General features: G+C 40.4%; 1 protein-coding gene across 4 annotated transcripts in view; it reads right to left on the bottom strand.

Moving 5' to 3' along the window:
• Positions 1–22,438, bottom strand: part of FRY (FRY microtubule binding protein) — a 323,193-nt gene that overhangs the window by 198,787 nt on the left and 101,968 nt on the right. For all 4 annotated transcript variants that reach the window (XM_074959329.1, XM_074959318.1, XM_074959340.1 and 1 more), the window contains exon 3: positions 3,667–3,720. In XM_074959329.1, the coding sequence (XP_074815430.1) occupies positions 3,667–3,720 (54 nt within the window). The remainder of the gene's footprint in view (positions 1–3,666; positions 3,721–22,438) is intronic.

Below are 22,438 nucleotides of genomic sequence, written 5' to 3'. Positions count from 1 at the left end.
TTAGTAATGGTTTGTGGTCTCAGTTCAAAAACCAGCTCATCATCGTGAGTTTATTGATGGGTGTTTTTACCTACTTTGCCTTGATTTTGGAGCGCTGATAGCTATTTTGGCACCAAGATAAATTTTAAACAAAATAACATTTATTTTTAGTGTACTGTAAATTAACTTTTGAACCTATGACCCTTGAATTTGTCTCCTGAAGTGCTTCTTTCCACATTGTTTTATACTCAAATCTGTGATTAAGGGCCCACACCAGCTGCCAAGGTCCTCCTGTAAACATAATCTCCTCATCCTTTCTCTGTTGTGTACCCTACCGCTAGTGAACAGGGCTGCTGTGTGAGACTGAAGAAGCAAAGGGGAAAAAATGAAAACAAAGAGGGTCAACTAAAGTAATGCAGCTGTTCAGGAAGATGAATGCAATCATAATACTGATGTGATTACTCATGTACCATCTCTTGCAGACATACTATGGAGTGGGAATACTGATTTTGCTGGTGATTATCACCACATTATCCACCACCTCAAAGTTGTCATAAACAATGGACAGCTGTTGAGCCTAATTAGCATATTGTTTAGCCTCTTATTTATTTTAGTTTCTATTTTCTAGTTTGATGGTTTCCTTGACTTACATTTATTACATTTAAAACATAAAAGAAATAGGCTTCTGTTTTTAGATTTGCACAGTGATCCCTCTGACATATTAGGGTTATCATATCTCGGGTTCCCCAAAAGAGGACGCTGCTGGGAGGGGAATGGGGAAGCCGGGAGGCTATAGTTGGGGGTGCTGGAGGGGTGTGTGTGGGTGTACTTGGAGGGTTACCTGGGGAGTGCTGGAGGGGATACCTGCAGCCTCATTCTCAAGGTGGGGGGCAGTGTCACTCCCTGTCACGGTGGCAGGGCAGCAGGTGCAGGCCCAGGATGCACTGCCAGCCCATCTGACAGCGCCTCCCTGCGTGACTCTCCCTCTCCCCAGGGCTGGGAGCCTGGACCTGGGAGGGCAGGACCCAGCAGCTGCAAAGGAGGGACCAATCAGCTGTGGATGCCAGAAGGGACAGTCTGCAGTTTTATAGTCCCTCAGACTGAGCCCTGCAAACCCAACACAGCTGACACGGGGAGCCGCGGTTGCTTAATTGCAGTGTAGACATAGAAGTACATACTCAAGTGGCAGTCCATGCTGCTGTAGCTTCACTGCTATTCTTATTTGAATTGGCTAGATAAAAGCCATCTTGGGGTATGTCTAATCATGCTGCAGTCACACCTCTGACATACTTAAAGTAGACATACTTAAAGACTTACATAATTTGGCCAAATTTGGGCAGATTTTCATGAGGATGGTACGAGACACATCCCTGAGACTAAGCCAATTACCCTGCCAAGCTTCAAGTCCCTGCTCCAAAGCACAGAGGCACTAATACTTCTATGCAAAAGAGTTTTAAGAATGTTTTAACATGGACAAAACAATGTGTTTCTCCCTAATCTCATTCTGAGAAATGGCTATACCATTTTGGCTGAAACTTTCCCAGATAATACTGCCTGAGGCAGACAGCTGGCCTGGAAAATTTCAGCCTGGACAGTTTTAAGGCTGTCAAAGTTATAACCAACTGAAAACAGGGTCTTGTAACAGGAAGTGTCAAGCATGCTTAACTACAGACTTTGCTACCAGCTCTGTATATAATATATATAGGGACAGATATGCAGTTAGAATTGTATACAACTGCTATGTATTTCAAAGCTTGTTTATGTCTTTATCTTTCTCCCCCACTCCGCCAGTTTCAGATTCAACACCTGTTACAACTTGGAAATACTCTAGTAAGCACCCTATGTCTTCATTAATCAACGTTGACTTAACAGGTGCTGTTCAAACTGTCACTGTAGCAACAGCTAGGAGATGCATAAGAATTTTAATTTATCCTAATAAAGGAACACAATTTGCTTAACCCTTAGGCCCTGATCCTGCAGATAATACTTAGGCACATGAAAAACCTGCTGATGACACTACCGAATGAAGTCAACAGGAGTAGTCACAGTGCATAAAGTTAAGCATGTGCTTAAATTTTTGCTGGATTTTATGTATTGATGCCTTCATTAGGTAATTTCTTATAACTTAATTTCTTCTGTGTGTGTGAGTCTTTTCTCTCATAGCAAGGGGAACAAGAAAACAGTCATAAAAATAGGAAGTTGAGATTGTAGAACCAAAAATATTGGCATTGGGATTCAAAAGCACCTACACGCCTTTAAATAATTTTACCTCATTTTGTTAGGAAAGCGATTTAGGCTGGAGCCTAGATCTTCAAGCTTTCCCTTTTAAATTAGGCCCATAATTAAAATTTTGTGCAAATTATGCTTTAATAACATTTAAGACCTACAGAATTGTCTCCACAATGAACACAAGAGAGTTGCATTAAAAAACAGATATTTCCCTGCAGTGTTTACAACCAAACACTGCTGAACTAAAGTCATTATAGAGAAACTGATTATAAACAAAAATGAAACTGAATTAACTGATTTTCATTTTGCAAACTGAGAAAAATTAAAAATAATAAAAATAGATAGAGCATAGACACAAACAAGTTGCATTTTAAAAATTCTTTCATTTTGAGTAATCTAAAGTATAATCAGTAACATAATTAAAGAAATGTGTTTGTTTATAAGTATTACTTTTAAGTTAACCATATCAGTTTAAAAGGAGATTCACTAAATGTATCCTAAAGAATTGATTTTGTGGGTTCTGATATCCTGCATATACATAAACCTGAGATCTTCTATTACTACATATTTTTTCTGATCTTTATCTCAGCAATGATGACAGTAGAATTTATTTTCTTATATAAGCAGTAAACAAGAAAAAAGCTAAATCTAATATATGAAATTATTTATTTTTAACCAGTTCATCCCACTTGGTCCGTTTTCCCTCAAATGGTCTATTTTATGTGTTAATCTAATAGAGAAAGTAAATAAGTTTATTTCTGTTAATTATCTTCCTTCCTATTGACCACATTTCTCTAGTGGGTACTTATTTTTGCAACAATAGGCCCTGGCCAATCCTGAAAAGACTCGCGTACATGTTTGACTTTAATGTCTGTGAGATCACTCACATTGCATGAAGTTAAGCATGTACATAAATTATGCATGATCACAGCCCTACTGATAAAAAAAACTGAAGAAAATGTCTGCAGTGACAAGGATTCCAAAATCTTTGGTTAATTTTAGGAAATGCTTTGATTTACTAACAGCATAAAACAGAAATTGGGGCACAGCTCTTTCATCTTTATATAACTTTTTCATCTTATTTCTAACGTTGAACCAGAAGTCCATCAGTTTGGAATGTTCCGTGAAGATATGACGTTCATCTCACGAATCGCATCAGAAAAAGTCCACAGGAAATAATACATAGATATTGAATGTGCTAAAAAAAAATTAAAAACTTGTAGTGACAAACAATATTAAGTTTAGAAGAAATGGAAATTACTCCTAATTCCTAAGGCAGATGATTAGACAGAGCACTTTCAGTTCTACAGCCTCAAGCAGAATGAGAGACTTTGATTGCCTGCATGGCAAATCATTGTAATGTTATGAGGACACTAGGCTAGCCTACAAATACCTAGATTTTGTCCTGAGAAACAGAAGCAACAAGAAAGAAATGTCCTTGCGTTAGATATCACTTACTTGATCAAACTGGGGATCTTCTCCTCGTTGCAGAGATTTGGTCAGTGGCTTTTCCTAAAATTAAATATTAAAAAATATATATTATTTAAGAGACATCTTTTGAGATGTTTTAGCAACACTGCTATTACATTTCTCTTACCATTCTATCCCGATAGTTTCTCCCTTCCCACCTACTGTAGTGAGGGAAAGCTGTTTACTTCACACACACACACACAAAAGACGACATATCCATGCATATTTATTGACATTGGAATAGCTCCTTTCGGTATTTTTTTTTAAAGAAAAAATTACTAAAATTTATTATGATTGAATAAGATTGCTCTTCAATAACTCAAGAGTCAACTACACAGGAGATCTGAAATGAGTCAAGTGTTTCCTCCTACACATATTGTAGGTACTGTCTTTAACTACAGGATACTTTTTTGCCAGGGAAAGTAGTTTGCAATACAAAAATGACTGCACTGGACCTTAAGTGGAGGGCTATTGTCTAGCCTGCTGAGGGAAGGGATATACCTCTTTAAGAGCAGAGGCAGGGATGCTGCTGCAGATGCAGAGCAGGTCAGTGTGGGGACGCTGACTCGTCCACCAGGTGACCGGAAGAGAGCAGAAATAATACAGATGCAAGCCAGGTGAGAGGAGCCTCTCTTTCACTCAGACCAAGCAGAGCAGCACCTACCCTCCCACACATGAAAGTGGCGAAATACCAGGTTTGCTCAGGCTCTGCTGTGGGCACTGCGCTAGCAGCTGTTTTCTTGGGTGGGGGGGGGGGGAGGAATGTTTCCCTCCCATAAGGAGGACAGGAGACACTGGATGTGGTTTTACTTAGACCTCAACTTTATTATTAACTGTCTGAGAGTACCTGGTAGATAAAAATGTACAGTGCAAGCAGCTCTATTTCAATATCTACCTGGGGGGCTTCCATCATCCTGGTCCCCAGCCAACCTGCTGCTGGGACCTTACCATCCCCCACCCACAAATGAGGGTTAAGGTGGGCTAAAAGGGGGAGGATTGGCTCCCTGCCATGCCAGTCATAGGAGCCCCCCCCCATTTCTGCTCCTTTAACAGATACCTTCTTTAAATCCTTTTCAAAACCATTTATCTGATCACTGTATCCCTTCCCTACGGAATACCTGCACTGGACCATCCTCCCCATGCTTACTTAATGAGTTGCAACACCATAGCCTAACCCTCATTCCATGCTCACCCCCACTAAGCCCTCACCCCCCATGAACCTGCTGTGGGGAAGGTGAAATAACGCCCCCCCCCAATGGCTTGGTGACTCTGTACATGACGTCAGCCTGGTCCACAACCCAAGGATCATGCAAGTCTGAACTAATCAATGGACTGGAAAGCTATACTACATAATTTACAACAGATTTTAAAATGTGGTATTTGTCCAGAAAAAAAATACATTTTTCTTTTTAAGAACAATGAACTTTTTCTCCTATTACTTGACCCAGCACCCAATGGCCATTTACTGACCAATAAGGCAGGTATGAGGTTTACCGGAGAGGAAAAAACAAGCAAGAAAACAAACAAAGAAGAAGTGAGACCTCTTAACACTGAGGATGGAGTGGAGGTTAAGGATAACCTAGGCATGGCGCAATATCTAAACAAATACTTTGCCTCAGTCTTGCCTCATGAGGCAAATGAGGAGCTTAGGGATAATGGTGGGATGACACATGGGAATGAGGATATGGAGGTAGATATTACCACATCCAAGGTAGAAGCCAAACTCGAACAGCTAATGGGATTAAATCAGGGGGCCCGGATAATCTTCATCCAAGAATATTAAAGCAACTGGCATATGAAATTGCAAGCCCATTAGCAAGAATTTTTAATCAATCTGTAAACTCAGGGGTTGTACCGTACGACTGGTGAATTGCTAACATAGTTCCTATTTTTAAGAAAGGTAAAAAAAGCGATTCGGGTAACTACAGGCCTGTTAGTTTGACATCTGTAGTATGCAAGGTCTTGGAAAAAATTTTGAAGGAGGAAGTAGTTAAGGACATTGAGGTCAATGGTAATTGGGACAAAATACAACATGGCTTTACAAAAGGTAGATCGTGTCAAACCAAACTGATCTCCTTCTTTGAGAAGGTAACAGATTTTTTAGACAAAGGGAACACAGTGGATCTAATTTACCTTGATTTCAGTAAGGCATTTGATACGGTTCCACATGGGGAATTATTAGCTACATTGGAAAAGATGGGGATCAATATGAAAATTTAAAGGTGGATAAGGAACTGGTTAAAGGGGAAACTACAACGGGTCATACTGAAAGGTGAACTGTCAGGCTGGAAGGAGGTTACTAGTGGAGTTCCTCAGGGATCGGTTTTTGGGGCCAATCTTATTTAATCTTTTTATTACTGACCTTGGCACAAAAAGCAGGAATGTGCTAATAAAGTTTGCGGATAACACAAAGCTGGGAGGTATTGCCAATACAGGGAAGGACCGGGATATCATACAGGAAGACTGGATGACCTTGTAAACTGGAGTAATAGTAATAGGATTAAATTTAATAGTGAAAAGTGCAAGGTCATGCATTTAGGGATTAATAACAAGAATTTCTATTATAAACAGGGGGTGCATTACTTGGAAGTAACAGAGGAGGAGAAGGACCTCGGAGTATTGGTTGATCACAGGATGACTATGAGCCGCCAATGAGTCAACAGTGTGCCCTTGTTGCCAAGAAGGCCAATGGCATTTTGGGATGTATAAGTAGGGGCATTGCCAAACGTGATCGTTCCCCTCTATTCGACATTGGTGACCAGCACTGTATAAAATGTGAATGTGCTGAACAGAAGTGGAGATAAAAGATCCCACAAGGCATGGAGGCAGATGCTTCTGTATTGTAGTATAGGATTCTCCCACTTAAGTCTGTGAAAAACTACAGGACAGGCTAAAAAATATGTGATCCCTGCAACTGTGCATTGAATTTTAAGTTCTTCTGGTGAACAGTCCATGTCTCTATGTCTGAATCATTTGTCAGCAGCCTTTTTCTCCCGCTCTCCCAAAACCAAGTATGTCCCTTTTTTCCATGATCAGAAGATCTAGGTATTACCACACCCTTCAGAAAAGAATTTCTGTATAACTCTGTGCAGGCTGCTTAACCTGTCTGTGTCTTGGTTTGTTAATAAAATAGACATAATGCATGTGAGACTTAATTCATTAATGTTTCTAAAACACTTTGAGATGCTAGGATGGAAGGAGTTATTCAAGTGCAAAGGATTTTCATTTATGAATGCTATTTTGGGGAGAATATTATTTTGTATAGTTTGTTGACTGATTTGATAATTAATTATGCTGATATGGTCTTAATGCTACCTGGAAACGAGGCTTTCTGAAGAGTCAACAAAGTATCCCCTGACTGCCTAGCAAGGAGAGAAATGAACAGGTTGTTTCTATTGAGTGTTTAGTCACTGCTTTGCCCAGTACAATGCACAATATTTCCCCTTGTTAGGCAGTGGCTACTTCAGTCTATAAAGTGACCTTTCCAAGTATATTGGTGGCACAATAGCCTTTATTAAGAGTTTTGTGGAAGCTTATTAGCATTTGTACCATATATGTTCATTATGCCTCTTAGTGATATACACACGGTAACTGGGAAAAAAGGGTGCCAAATATCATAGTACTAACCCCATTCATTTGTGCAAGGGCTCAGCCTTTCCCCACTCAGCTGCATCTCATGTTTGGGTAATATGTGTATTGTCAGTTGATGCACACTGAAAAGGGAGATAGCAGACATTCCAAAGCAAGTATTTAATTTTTTTTCAAAATATAAAGGGGTTCCTCAAGATTTTAGTGAAGGGTCAGCAACAAACCAACAAATGATCTTAATATATTGGGGAAATTTAGAAATTCAAAAAATGTATAGAATTTTGATATTCAGTTCCCAGCTTTGCCACAGACCTCAGGGTGACCGTGAGCAAGTCCCTTAGTCACTCTGTGCCTCATTTCCTCATCTGTAATGTGGGCATAATTAATAGTAATGATAATACTAATGAAAATCCATTTCTCCCATCAATTGTATCTCTTAACTACTTAGACTGTGAGGGCTCAAATACCTTTAAAAATCTTGGCCTAAATTCTTAGGACCAGAGACTGTTTATAACTACTGTGACAGGGCAAGGCCAGATGGCTATAGAAAAGTAGTGGGAGATAGATATATTAGCTCCAGGCTAAACAAATCCCTGGTACCAGGATAAGTTAAATGGCAGCTGCTCCAGGTCAATTAAGACACCTGGGGCCAATTAAGAACTTTCCAGAAGGCAGGGAGAACGCTAGGTTGATTGGGACATCTGAAGCCAATCAGGGGCTGGCTGAAACTAGTTAAAAGCCTCCCAGTCAGGTGGGTGTGCATGTCAGGAGCTGTGGGAGGAAGTTGCGCTGTTGGAGAGACTGAGCAGTACACACCATATCAGGCACAAGGAAGGAGGCCCTGAGGTAAGGGTGAAGTGGAGCCTGAGGAAGTGGGGGCTGCTGTGGGGGAAGTAGCCCAGGGAATTGTACGTGTCATGTTTCTAAAAGGTCAGCTACCATAGCGGATACTATTAGGGTCCCTGGGCTGGACCCTGGAATAGAGGGTGGGCCCGGGCTCCCACCATCTCCCCCGCCCTCCCTGATTAATCACTAAGACTGGGAGACAACAGAGACTGTGCAAGGGAGGATAGCTTCTCCTCACCTCCCTCACTGGCTTATGATGAAAATGGCTCAGTAGACTGGGACGCTTGTCTCTAGAGAGAGAAGGGTTACGGGGAGGGTCACAGTGAGCCTCTGAGGCTAGCGAAATCCGCCAGGAAACGCGGGACCCACGGAGACAAGGACAGAGCTTTGTCACACTACATATATGTAGAGTGCCTAGAACAATGGGTTCCTAATCTTAGTTGTGGTGTTTTAGCACTGTTTTTATATGAATAGATACTAACCAGCACAATAATAGTTGGATTAAACGATAGAGCTGGGAATGAGCGACAGGGAATGGATCACTTGATGATTACCTGTTCTGTTCATTCCCTCTGGAGAACCTGGCAATTGGCCACTGTTGGAAGAGAGGATACTGGGCTAGATGGACCTTTGGTCTGACCCAGTATGGCCATTCTTATGCTCTTATATTAGAGGCTTTCAAAATTGGGAGTGTGTGTGAGCCAAAATGAAAGAAAGCTGAGGACAATACCCTTTAGGGTTTTGAGGGAACCTCTGATCCTGTATTTGGAAAACCTATTTAAACCAAGAGGTCATGTGTTGAATTTCACTTTCGGTGGTAATTTCCTTCAGACAGAATACTCAACAGTAATGAATTCCAAAAAGCAGAAGTAATTTTTTTTATTGAAGAATCTAATAACCCACTATAAGATGAACCAGACTAACAGTTCAACAGCTTGACATCTCCTTCCTTTGAAGTTTTTAAGGTCAGGCTTGACAAAGCCCTGGCTGGGATGATTTAGTTGGGGATTGGTCCTGCTTTGAGCAGGGGGTTGGACTAGATGACCTCCTGAGGTCCCTTCCAACCCTGACATTCTATGACATCTTGGACAATATTAGTAGCCTAAAGCACTTAGCAATTTGTCTTAGTTAAAATGCTCCCAATCATCAAATTGCTTTTAAGTCATCTATGTCACCGACTGGCTTGCTTACACCACAGCACGAGAACAAATCCTTGTTTTGCAGCTGACAATAAATTGCTTTTTGACCAAGTTAACCTTACTTCAGTGCAACGGTATGTATTTGTTATACCTGTACCACTAGCTCTTGCCTCTACAGCTGTCAAAAAATGATTATTACAAAATCTATGCTTTTCAAAAAATAAAAATGTAAACACTACCAGAATTTGTGTGCTTTCTGACCAAAAACTAGAGGAGCAAAGATCGATTGTCTCAGAACTGTATGCAAAAATATTCTAATAAAAGTTTGAACCACTGACGTTTGCTTACTTAATGTGTCTCTGAAGCAAATAATAACCCTTTAACATCAGAAAAGGACATAGCATAAATATTGTAAGACGTATTGTAAATCTCAGACTTAATTGTACAAAAAATTAAAGAAAATATAATTAAGTAAACAGTGTGTACTGAATATAAAGAATCTGAGGCAGGAGCACAATGTTTGGAGAAACAAATTATAATTCAGGTCTTGCAAGTTCTGTGTTTGTGGCTTCAAGCTGCAATAAAGCTTCAGCCACCCCTTTGGAAATAATACTGTATCATTCCACGTGAAGGCCATGTTTACACTTAGAGGGTATTACACCTCAGAGCGCTCTCTGGTCGACGACCGCAGAGCGCTCTCTGGTCGACTCCACCGGAACGAAAAGAGTAAGTTGTGTCGATGGGAGAGCATCTCCCATTGATGCAACACAGTGTACACACCGCAGTAAGTCGACCTAAGCTACATCGACTCCAGCTATGTTACTCAGGTAGCTGGAGTAACGTAACTTAGGTTGACTTACCCCAGTAGTGTAGACAAGGCCTAACATCCTCACTGCAGTAACACTAATGTAGAATGCAGTGTTTTATATCAATTCTATAGAATAGCTGTGAGGGGGTGTCCGCCCCACACTCACCCTGAAGGGGTTAATGGAGGCCAGATGAGCTAATTAACCTGTTAGGCTGAAGGCTGAGAGGAAAGCCATAATTAGGGGAAGCTCACCTGTGTGGGAACAGGCTGGGCTTCTATAAAGCCAGGGAGCTGATAGCAGAAAGGGGCTGCAGGGAGACACTCTGCAGTCACTCCCTGGGAGAAGGGAGGTGTGACGGGGGACTAGAGAGACAAGTACCCCACGGTTGTAGGGAGTAGAGAGGCCAGCAAACCCCAGAGAGGGGAGAATGCAGGAGTGAGAAGCAGACCAGGGAGTAAGAAGCAAGGTTGGGGACTGAACAGGACATAGCTGCATGTGGTAGAGTCCCTGGGCTGGAACCCAACGTAGAGAGCTGACTCAGGTTCCCCTATCTGCCACTGGGGAAGTGGCACCAGTGGGGCAGTGAACTGGAAGACTGTCGGGGTCACTGTGGGAGTGACAGAGACTGTGAAGGACTATATCCTGGAAGGGGGGAATGCTGAGTGACCTGGCTGGAGAGCCAAGTCATAAAGAGGACGCTGCGGTCCATAGAGCGGGAGAGGGGCTGCAAACCAGAGAGAGATGGAGTGATGGCATGAAACCAGAGAAAGGCGTCAACCTCATAAGCTAATCCACAGAGCGACCGTGAAGAGGCACCAGCCTAGCAGTGAGTGGAGCACCCTGTGACAACAGCATACTTCAAAAACATAAAAGGATGCATTCCCCTGTGGTCATATGAAGAATATAACAAGAAATTATGTCAGGAAGACACTGCTGAGTAAACTCAAGGAGTCCTCATGCTAAACAGCTATGTGAAATGTCTTAGGGCAGACCCTGCCCGGAGTGCCCTCCTGCAGCAGGCTGCAGCATGACAGGCATGCCTGCCTCAGTTTCCTATTTCAGAGTCCCTCATAACTCCATGCAAGCTCTCTTGACACAATAAGACATTGTGCAAATCGTCCAAAACATAAAGTCCCAAACTCATATAGTTCATTTCTCACCCCAGTGCAAACAGCCATTAAGATCACCCAACGCCTCATGCCATGATGCCCCACGTATCATACACTGGCACCTTCAACCACACCCAGAGTCTCTGGCAATCCTCCCCTGTCCTGGTACCAAGACAGTCACCCCAGCCCTTCCTACTGGATTGTAACCCCAGTCTTTCCATCAGGAACCCCCACAGCCTTTCTTCTGGGAGTTCATCTTTACCAGGGGAGCATCCTGCACTCCCTCTGGCCTCTCAAGGTTCTTCTGGGTCCAGATCTTTGGCCCGGGAGACATCAGCAGGTAAGCGCCTCTGCTGCTCTCCTACCTTTGGCTCTCTCTGGCTTACAGCCAGCAAGCATTTCCCTCCGCTGCTCCTCCTGCCTTCAGCCCTGGCTCTCTGGCTTGGGCACGACAGCCATGTAACACTCTTGCTGTTCTCCTGCCTTCAGCTTTGTTCCAGGTCCCAAACATACAGTCTCTGGCAGCTTTTACCTGCCCCTGACTTCCACTCTTATTCACCAGATCTCTCCAACTGACTGGGGATATCTCTGACCTTTTATAACCCATAGGTGCTACTCTGCCTTCTTAATTGGCCACATGGGAGCACCTGCTCTGGCACAGGGATGCTGGAGCTACTGCATTCACAGGGCCCAGCCACCTTGTGACAAAAGTCTTCAGAAAAAGAAATGTCTGACTATTTCATACACCTTTATTACCCTTCCTGTTTCCTCCACTTATCTAGCACTAGCCATTTCTGTCTTCTGATAGAATCTCAGCACCTGAGGCACAAAAGATTTTTCCTCTGAAGCTACTGTTATCTAGGACAGCTTTCCTGTTTTAGCACACCTCCATCACTCTGTATCTTTTAAACTCTCTTCTCAAAACAAATTTTCTTCCCTTGCCTATTATCTCAGTTTCTCTCACCCTCTATTATTGTTGACTATGTAGCTCTTCCTTATTATTTGGCTCTGCTACTATAGATTTAACTCTAAAGTTATTTATTATTTAATTCTATGAGGCATTTCAGATTCAGTTTGCACAAAAGCTATTATATACAATAAAGATGTATTGTTTGTATTGAGGGTTAAAAAATACAATAAAATGAAGCTGTTGATGAGCAGTGGATTTTATGGCAGTTTATCTGCCCTACAAATGAATTTATTTAAAAAAAAACAACAAAACAGTTTTTCAGCCTCAGGAAACCTTTTTTTTGTCCACCCAGCTCAGAAATGACAGAGAGGCTCTTTTATATGAAATGTCCTTTCCATCTGAGCTTCTGTAGCTTTATTACACTCTACAGAAAGGTCTTCCAACTCCTGTATGAATAGGTAGGTTGAATATGGAGCCAAGAACTACAGCCACAGAAAATATGAATAAAGAAGGGTTTGATTCATCTGAAATAACCCACAGCATTCTGGACTGTGGAAACCGTCCGATAATTTCAGAAAAATTGAGTCCTTAACAAAAATATTCCCATTTTTAATCATTAACATTCTTATTTCTTATCTGAAGTGCTCCTCTCAATGGCATATGTTGCATTTGTTTCATCTATGAAACTCCCATTGACATTAATATTCATTAGAGATAAGCAGTGGAGATCAGAGAGAAGAATTTGCCCTTAATCTTTAAGTTTATTTAAATTAAAAATATTATCATAAACCTCATAAACCTCTTCCTCTTTTCTAGGTCAATACACAAATATAACTGGGAAAATTTAGATAGGCACATGTTTTCCCAAACACCTGTCACAAAATTCAGTGTTCAGGAAAACATGAAAAATAAACAATGGGATGTTGTAGTGTATATTAGAATTCATTGTGTCAATATATTACAATGATATATTGTTCCACTTAAAATGCCAGCCACTTCCATTCACAGCAACCATTATGCACACAACTAACACACAGCTGCAGCTTTCCACTGTTATTAACACAGATAAAACCTATTTTCTTATAAAAGCTTCCTGAACACAAGAATATTCTGATACAAAAGGGAAACAGGCTACACATTCTCTCTTGGGGATTCCCTGGATATGGGAGAGTCTCCAAGAAGAAATGGGAGTAGAAGGGACCATTAAACAAAACGATGGAGCTCTTTGTTTCACTTTTATTTAAAATGTAATATGCACAGACCACTTTCAATTACTAAAGCTGTTTTTATCTAAAACACATTAAAAGAAGCATCATATTTTTAATCCAGAAAAACATGCTTTCTTCAACAATCCCAATGAACGTCCAAATCCCATGAGGTGCTCAGCATGCTCATCTCCCATTCACTTCAATGGAAATTAAAAGTGGTCAGCTTTTTGTGGAAGGTGTTCAGAGTCAGCACCACACAGGATTGTGCCATTTCTATTGTTAGTGCCATTTAAATTTTTAGGTCTCTCATTACTTATTACTTTTACAAAGATCAGAAATCCTATCGCCGTCAGGTTGGTGCACAGCTGGTTTGTAAACTGTAACCTGTATTTAGAAGAGTCACTGAAAACATGATGATTTCAAGAACCTTCTGAAGGCTGTGTGTGTTATTCCATAGAGAGCCATCTTAGTCTAGCCTGATAAAAAACCTTACAAAATGGCAGATCCAAAGGGTAGTCTTGAAAGGAGTAGCCATACAGGTCTGCTGTAATGAAAATAATTTTGAACTTCTTTCAGCAGGCACTCCTGTCTCCTATTTGCTTTATTACATTTTGTGAATTGTCTTTACTTCTTACATGAGGAAGCCTGTTTGGAATATTAAAATTCCAATCCTTACAAGGGCCCAGATCTCTCAGTTAAATCCACAATCTCTCTTGAAACTGTTGAAAAGTAGGTGATTAATGTCCTGTGTATTCAAAATCTCTTTCTAAATCATCTGGTCACCATAACTTTTTAAAAAATCACTATTTCAGTGTAATGGCATTAGAATGCTTGAGCTTGCCTGATGCTCTGCTAGGTGCCTGTTAACAACCAGATCCTGTCTGTAGTGCCCTGTATTAGGGATAATGGTGCTCAGACAGTGAACTGAACAAAACTGGGTGTGGAATATTTTTTAAAATCTTTGCAATACTAGACAGATGTGATGCTGTCTTGAGGTGCTGGGACTATGGGTGACCTTGTTAGCCCCTGCCTCCAGTGTCAAAGAGTCTATCTTGTGGTAGATGGGTGTCAGCTCCAGTACAATAACAGCCTTTCCACCACTCAAGCACTCTACTCAGTCCTGCCCTGGCCTAGCAGGTTAACATTAGGTGCACCCCAAGCTCAAGCCCCTTTGGAGAGCATTCTTCTGCAGTATCCAGCTTCTGTCACTGGAGAAATCACCAAGTCCTCTGTCTACAACACCAGCCTGTTAGCTCAGCTGAGGATGCACACTTTAATATTACAGCACTGAGATGAATTGATAGTAAAACCAAGAATAAATTTATTAATAAAAACAGAAATTTAAGAGCTACTAAGCAAAGGTAATCAAAACAGAAATGGTTACAAATAAAATAAATGTATAACACACTTCTAAGAGACTACATTATAACCTTAGCAGGCTCCAATCTCTGTCTACAGCAGTTTTTCTCACTTACAGCCAATTCTTAGTTTCACCAACCAACATGGCTGGGGATCTATCGTTCATGGATGCAAAGAGCGCAGACCTCTTTGGTCCCTGAGTGATGGATAACAAAAGCGTTCCTTCCCCTGCTTCTTATAGTTCAGAAAATCTTTGACATATATTCTTTTGACAGGTACACCCAGACAAAGTTCTCCCCAACTAGTATGCAGACACAATGCTACCCATGCTGTTTCTTCTCACACACCTCTTAATTTGCTCGTCCTGTTTTCCTCCAACGCAAATAAACTTCCCATTGTCTCTAGCTTCACCATGATCAGTTTACATTAGTGATAGGGAGATAACCACCTACCCTCCTGTCTGGAAGCATCATATCAGTAAGTATCCATAATTTCTCACATACTGTTAATGCATACATTTCATAATGATATAAATGACCAGTGTGTAACTGGCTTCCATTTGATATATCAAATTCTTTATAGATAAACTCTATGACAGCAATGCATTAGGTGTAGTGAGTTTGTCAGACCTACAAGAGTTGCTGACACAGCACAGTGAACCACCCATGGGCTCTGTGTCACAACATATGGCAAAAATAAAATATTAACCAAAAGCAGAACAAAATGGATATGAAAATAATTTAATGTTGTTCATGTTTCCAAGAAAACATCAAATTTGTATTATACAAAATTATAAAAACTGAAACAGTTAAAGAAGAATTTCCTTTTGAAAAGTATAAACAATGCAACACTAACTTCAACAGGCTCCCTTATACATACTTCAAATAGAGGAAATTGGTGATTACTTATAACTGAGTGCATATGAGGGATGCCATATAGATGTCACAACATATCATATCCCCAAAATACTGTTTACTTTAGTAAAATCAACTCAACATGCATCTCAATTATAGTTATTACACTGAAACCGAGGAAAGCTGATACAAAGAGGATGGCTTCAAAGATTAACTGATCAACGTCATTAAACCATCCCTCCCCCATTCATGAAATCACTCATCTTTTTAAAAATTCTTCCAATTCACTCATGTGGATAAATGGAATGATAAGCTTGGTCCCATCTAATGTATTACTGGACGTAAAAATTGTGAGAGAGCTACAATTTTGTTTTATGTACAGGTTTTTACTCTCTAGTTCCCAATCTTACTACTCTGGTATCCACTTCACCAGCATTCCAAGAAAGTAAATCCGTGATAGATTATGCCATCACATCACATATTACAGGCTCACTTTTGTCTCCAGTCATCACATTCTTGATAAGAGGCATATTACACATACCTTCTACTAACAACATTTTCAATGTGAATGTTCAGAAGTTCTATCTGTGAGAATAATTAATTTTAAGTGATTGAAGGATCAGAAAAAATTGATAAAACATGCCAAAGTGTCAAATTAATTTTCAGTATTCATGCTAAGCAAATGTGGAGTAAACTGAAAACATATTTGAGAGAGAAACAAGATTACTATATTAGAAAACTATTCTTGAACCCACTAGGTGTACAATGCAAGAATGAACAATGTAACAGTTTCAGTAACAATGACTCGGTAAGAACTTCTTACTGGGTCGGTGTTTCTTCCATATCCTGTAAATAAAGGAAGTCCCTCAAAAATAAAATATGAGTAGTAGTACTTTATAACTTTATTCAAATTTGAATGTCAGAACTGAGTGAGAGACCTTTTTTTAAAATGAAAGCTGAGATCTTCACCATACATTTGGCCCTCTTTAAAAGTCCACTACAAGCAGCCCAGAGAGGAGTCTGACATTCCTAGTTCACCATTGAAAACTTCCCTGATATGCCTTTTTCCAGCTTAAAGTTTGCCATGTGCACTAGTTTGCATCAAGAATTTTTTAGATAAATGTTACTGAAGTTTCTAGGACAAGCTGCTTTTGAGATAGGATGTACATAAAAAGAAGCATTAGAAGACTTTTAAAAACATGATTCAACTATTTTAAAAAGAGCTTATCAAACAAAATCACCTCAAGTTTGGCCACCAAATACACATGCAAAGTCTATTCTATAGGGAGGGGCTGTGGGGGGAGGGCACTGGTCCAAAAGCCCCTTACCACACTCTCTGGTGTTGGCAGTGTTTGATGCCCTCCAGCCAAGACCTGCAGAGAAGCAAAGGGGAAGTGGCTGACCTCCACCATCAGAGGCACGGCTGCTGGTGCATGACATAGGGATGCAGGAGCAATCTTCCATCTGGCAAACTGCCCTTCTGGGTTCACGCCTCATGTGGAGATGCAGGGAGAGGAGCTGCTTGTCCTGGAGCCTGTTCTGTTCCAGTCCTATCTGCCTCATGGAAGGAAGAAAGCCGAGACGAGCTCACCCAATGGGGCTGTGAGGGAAACTGTGTCATGCTCACAGAGTTGGCCAAGCTCCCCAATCATAGAATCATAGAATATCAGGGTTGGAAGGGACCTCAGGAGGTCATCTAGTCCAACCCCCTGCTCAAAGCAGGACCAATCCCCAATTAAATCATCCCAGCCAGGGCTTTGTCAAGCCTGACCTTAAAAACTTCTAAGGAAGGAGATTCCACCACCTCCCTAGGTAATGCATTCCAGTGTTTCACCACCCTCCTAGTGAAAAAGTTTTTCCTAATATCCAACCTAAATCTCCCCCACTGCAACTTGAGACCATTACTCCTTGTTCTGTCATCTGCTACCACTGAGAACAGTCTAGAGCCATCCTCTTTGGAACCCCCTTTCAGGTAGTTGAAAGCAGCTATTAAATCCCCCCTCATTCTTCTCTTCCGTAGACTAAACATCCACAGTTCCCTCAGCCTCTCCTCATAAGTCATGTGTTCCAGTCCCCTAATCATTTTTGTTGCCCTCCGCTGGACTCTTTCCAATTTTTCCACATCCTTCTTGTAGTGTGGGGCCCAAAACTGGACACAGTACTCCTGATGAGGCCTCATCATTGTCGAATAGAGGGGAATGATCACATCCCTCGATCTGCTGGCCATGCCCCTACTTATACATTCCAAAATGCCATTGGCCTTCTCGGCAACAAGGGCACACTGTTGACTCATATCCAGCTTCTCGTCCACTGTAACCCCTAGGTCCTTTTCTGCAGAACTGCTGCCGAGCCATTCGGTCCCTAGTCTATAGTGGTGCGTTGGATTTTTCCGTCCTAAGTGCAGGACTCTGCACTTGTCCTTGTTGAACCTCATCAGATTTCTTTTGGCCCAATCCTCCAATTTGTCTAGGTCCCTCTGTATCCTATCCCTAGCCTCCAGCGTATCTACCTCTCCTCCCAGTTTAGTGTCATCTGCAAACTTGCTGAGGGTGCAATCCACACCATCCTCCAGATCATTAATGAAGATATTGAACAAAACCGGCCCCAGGACCGACCCTTGGGGCACTCCTCTTGATACCAGCTGCCAACTAGACATGGAGCCATTGATCACTACCCATTGAGCCTGACAATCTAGCCAGCTTTCTATCCACCTTATAGTCCATTCATCCAGCCCGTACTTCTTTAACTTGTTGGCAAGAATACTGTGGGAGACCGTGTCAAAAGCTTTGCTAAAGTCAAGGAACAACACGTCCACCGCTTTTCCCTCATCCACAGAACCAGTAAAGAGACACTCAGTAAACGGGGTGGAACAGGAAATATGGACTCTTCCTTTTTCCTCTGGCTTTTTTCAGCTTAGGTTGCTTTCTGAAGCATGCAGGGGTCCCATACACTGTCATCTCAGAAATGGAACCCAAGCTGAGCAGACAATCGCCCCAAAAATCAAATGCAGCCCTGGAGCACAGCTGGGAATTACACAGACAAATTACTGAACCTATGTGTTAGTCTAAAAATTTGAAATAAAGTTTGCAATTTCCCTCAGAAAAGCTCTGCAGCGGGAGGTCTGGCTAAGCTGCTGGCTGCTGAAGGGGCGGGGAACCTAAGGGATGTGATAGATACTATGACACATGGAATATCTAAAGACTATTGTCCTGTATAAACTAATAATCACTAACAGATAATTAATGCAAATCCTCAGGCAACTAACTAGTCTGGAGAAGACTCACATCTTGAGGGAAATTGCATATACTAATTTGACCTAGTTCAAGAGGCCTGACAAACAATAAACTGACATCTGCATAAAGTGACCACTCTGATGCAGGGAGAGAGGTCATTCTGCCCCAGTCCAAGAACTGACATGAGACTGTGATCCAGAGAGACAGGCCTTCTGAGAGAACCTGAAGTACTCTGAAACCTTCCAGGGTTTCCACAGGAAAGATGGGTGACACCTACTAAGCTAGGCATGCATGTAAACTATTTTTTGTTTTCTTGATATGTTTCCTCCGCAATGCTTTTGTTCTGAATAAATAAAACAGGCGGGTTCTGCCTGATAACGATCCAAAGCAGTGCGGACTGACGCACCTTCATTTTCATCATCTGAGTCAGATGCTACCAACTGAAGGTTGATTTTCGTTTTTGGTGGTTCGGTTTCTGTAGTTTCCACACTGGAGTGTTGCTCTTTTAAGATTTCTGAAAGCATATTCCGTACCTTGTCCCTCTCCGATTTTGGAAGGCACTTCAGAGTCTTAAACCTTGGGTCAAGTGCTGTAGCTATCTTTAGAAATCTCATATTGGTACCTTCCTTGCGTTCTATCAAATCTGCAGTGAAAGGGTTCTTAAATTGAACAACATACGCTGGTTCGTCATCCAAGACTGCCATAACACGAAATATATAGCAGAATGTGGGAAAAACTGCGGAGCAGGAAACATACAATTTTCCCCCAAGGAATTAAGTCACAAATTTAATTAACACTTTTTTTTTTTAATGAGCTTCATCAGCATGGAAGCACGTCCTATGGAACGGTGGTTGAAGCATGAAGGGGCATACAAATGTTTAGCATATCTGGCAGGTAAATACCTTGCAACGCTGGCTACAACAGTGCCATGTGAATGGCTGTTCTCACTTTCAGGTGAGATTGTAATAAAAAGCAGGCAGCATTATCTCCCATAAATGTAAATACATTTGTTCGTCTTAGCATTTGGCTGAACAAGAAGTAGAAGTGAGTGGACTTGTAGGCTCTAAAGTTTTACATTGTTTGTTTCTGAGTGCACTTAAGTAACAAAAATAATTCTACATTTGTAAGTTGCATTTTCACGATAAAGAGATTGCACTACAGTACTTGTATGAAGTGAACTGAAAAATACAATTTCTTTTATCCTTTTTTACAGTGCACATATTTGTAATAAAAAAGAATAATATAAAGTGAGCACCGTACACTTTGTATTTTGCATTGTCACTGAAATCAATATATTTGAAAATGTAGAAAAACATCCAAAAATATTTATAATAAATTTCAATTTGTATTCTATTATTGTTTAACAGTACAATTAAAACTGTGATTAATTGTGACTATTTTTTAATCTAGTTAATTTGTTTTGCGTTAATCGCCTGAGTTAACTGTGATTAATTGACACCCCTAATAATAATCACAATTAAGAAATACATTCTTGAATCATGCAGAGTGAGCACAGATGGCTATAGACTCATGGTGGGAAAAAAATAGCATATCTGTAGCATTTTAAAGAATATGCTTCCAAGGAAAACATTTTCTACTTTTCATTGATTAAATTTTTCTATAAAGGGCAAAAATACACTTTACACGGTTCCATTAAGTGTCACTTCACTAAAACAATGTTATCTTGATTTCTTCCTTTGGGCTCCCATAAACTGAATTGACAGCTGGAGCAGAGGCAAGGTATAAAAACTGTTTACAAAATAATATATATTATATAATAGCTGCAGCCTGTGTAATGTGCCTACTCTGTGAATAAATAGGGGACTCCAGGCTCTTATGTTTTCAAGCCATTTATGATGACTTAAATGTAAAAAACGTAAAGTGTTATAATGTGCCATTATATGTGAGTACAAAGCGGTGATGTTTCATTTGACCTGTTGGTATTTTAGGCTGTATAAAAGAGAAAAGATTGCATACTGGCTGAATGTAAAATACACATGACATTGTTCTAATCTGCACAAAATGAGCTTCTACCCTCAAAAACCTGCTACCTTATCTTCTTTCAAATATCTCCTTAACTCATTTCTGCTGTGATAACAGGCAGACAGTACTTTGTGCACACTGCTAGTCCTTACAAAAACATGCTCATGTTATTTTTACCTCATCCTCCCTCTTCCTGCCCCCACCAGTTTGCTCGTCTACTACTCCTGTCTCATACTGAGGTAAGTCAGACTGTAAACTCTTTGGGGCAGAGACTTTCTTTTTACTATGTTTGTACAACTTCTAGCACAGTGCTAATTCCTGACTGGGGCCTCCAGGCATTACTGTAATACAAATAAAGAAATAAATTGTTTAATCAGAATTACAGTTAGTCACACCAGCACCATCAGTTTTTCATTTCAAAGGCCTTATAAATTTATGCTGTGGGCTTTTTATTGGCAGGATGCATGGATATTCTAGTAGCCCTAGTTCTCAAGGGACTCAGACTCCCTTCTGAGTTCAATGTCAAGACAGAGTTCTTGAATTTGAAGTCCTATAAGAGATTGGATTGCCGTAGAAAAGCCAAATGGAAGTTCACAAACAGCTAAATTAATGGTTAGCAAACCACTGTCAATGCCTTAATTTATTACACTTCATCACTGTCTACAACTACATAAATACTGTAGAAAGCAGTTTGAAGACAGGCCTGATAATGCTGAGAATAAAAACAGATATGTAAATATGGAATAATATAGAATAAATTATCACCCAAAGTGATCAACAGGCATAAAGATGAAAACTAATTTTTTATGCCTTTTCTATTCTTTGTATGTTACTTGAGATAATACATTTTATAATTTGAAACAGCAAAATGACCTCCCTGCCTCCCTAATTCTAAACTAATTATAAGACTACCAAATCAGGGGAAATGATCAAGGGGTAATGAACACAAAGTGCCAAATTATGGTTTTGGAAGTGAAGCGATGCAAAGAAAGGGATTTCAAAATAAACGATCACAAATGTACTTTTTTCAGAGTAACAGCCGTGTTAGTCTGTATTCGCAAAAAGAAAAGGAGTACTTGTGGCACCTTAGAGACTAACCAATTTATTTGAGCATAAGCTTTCGTGCATCCGATGAAGTGAGCTGTAGCTCACGAAAGCTTATGCTCAAATAAATTGGTTAGTCTCTAAGGTGCCACAAGTACTCCTTTTCTTTTTACAAATGTACTTATATACATGTATATGAAAAAATGGTCTCCAGGAAATATGGTTAAAGTTCATTACAAGGGAGGTTCAATAACTGTTTAAAAACAATAAATTATTAGAGAAAATTGACAGTAAGAAAAGTTCTATCATACACTTAACCGCATATGATTTTATAAACTGGAAAGCATTTTTAAAAATTAATTATGCTGTCGAATACATTTGACTTAGATCCATACAACACTTCAATATTTTAAAGCCATTTATATATATAAATGACTAAATAATTAGCCATGTGTTTGTGACTGTAATGTATTTATTAAGATCCCTGCTAAACTCTGCAGATCAAAACAAGGTAAAGAGGATGCCCCGCAATTCTAAACGAAATCCTTTCTAGTTAAAGCACAAAGAAAGATCAACATCTAAAAACAAAAGGTGTCAAGTCAAATTTGCACTATCTTGCTAAGGTCTTAAAGATGCATATTCTACATTTGCTTCGTGTCTATAAAACATATTGAATAG

Source organism: Natator depressus, chromosome 1, assembly GCF_965152275.1.
Source record: "Natator depressus isolate rNatDep1 chromosome 1, rNatDep2.hap1, whole genome shotgun sequence".
Classification (NCBI taxonomy): Eukaryota; Metazoa; Chordata; order Testudines; family Cheloniidae; genus Natator; species Natator depressus.
This window is presented reverse-complemented; position numbering and strand designations above follow the sequence as displayed.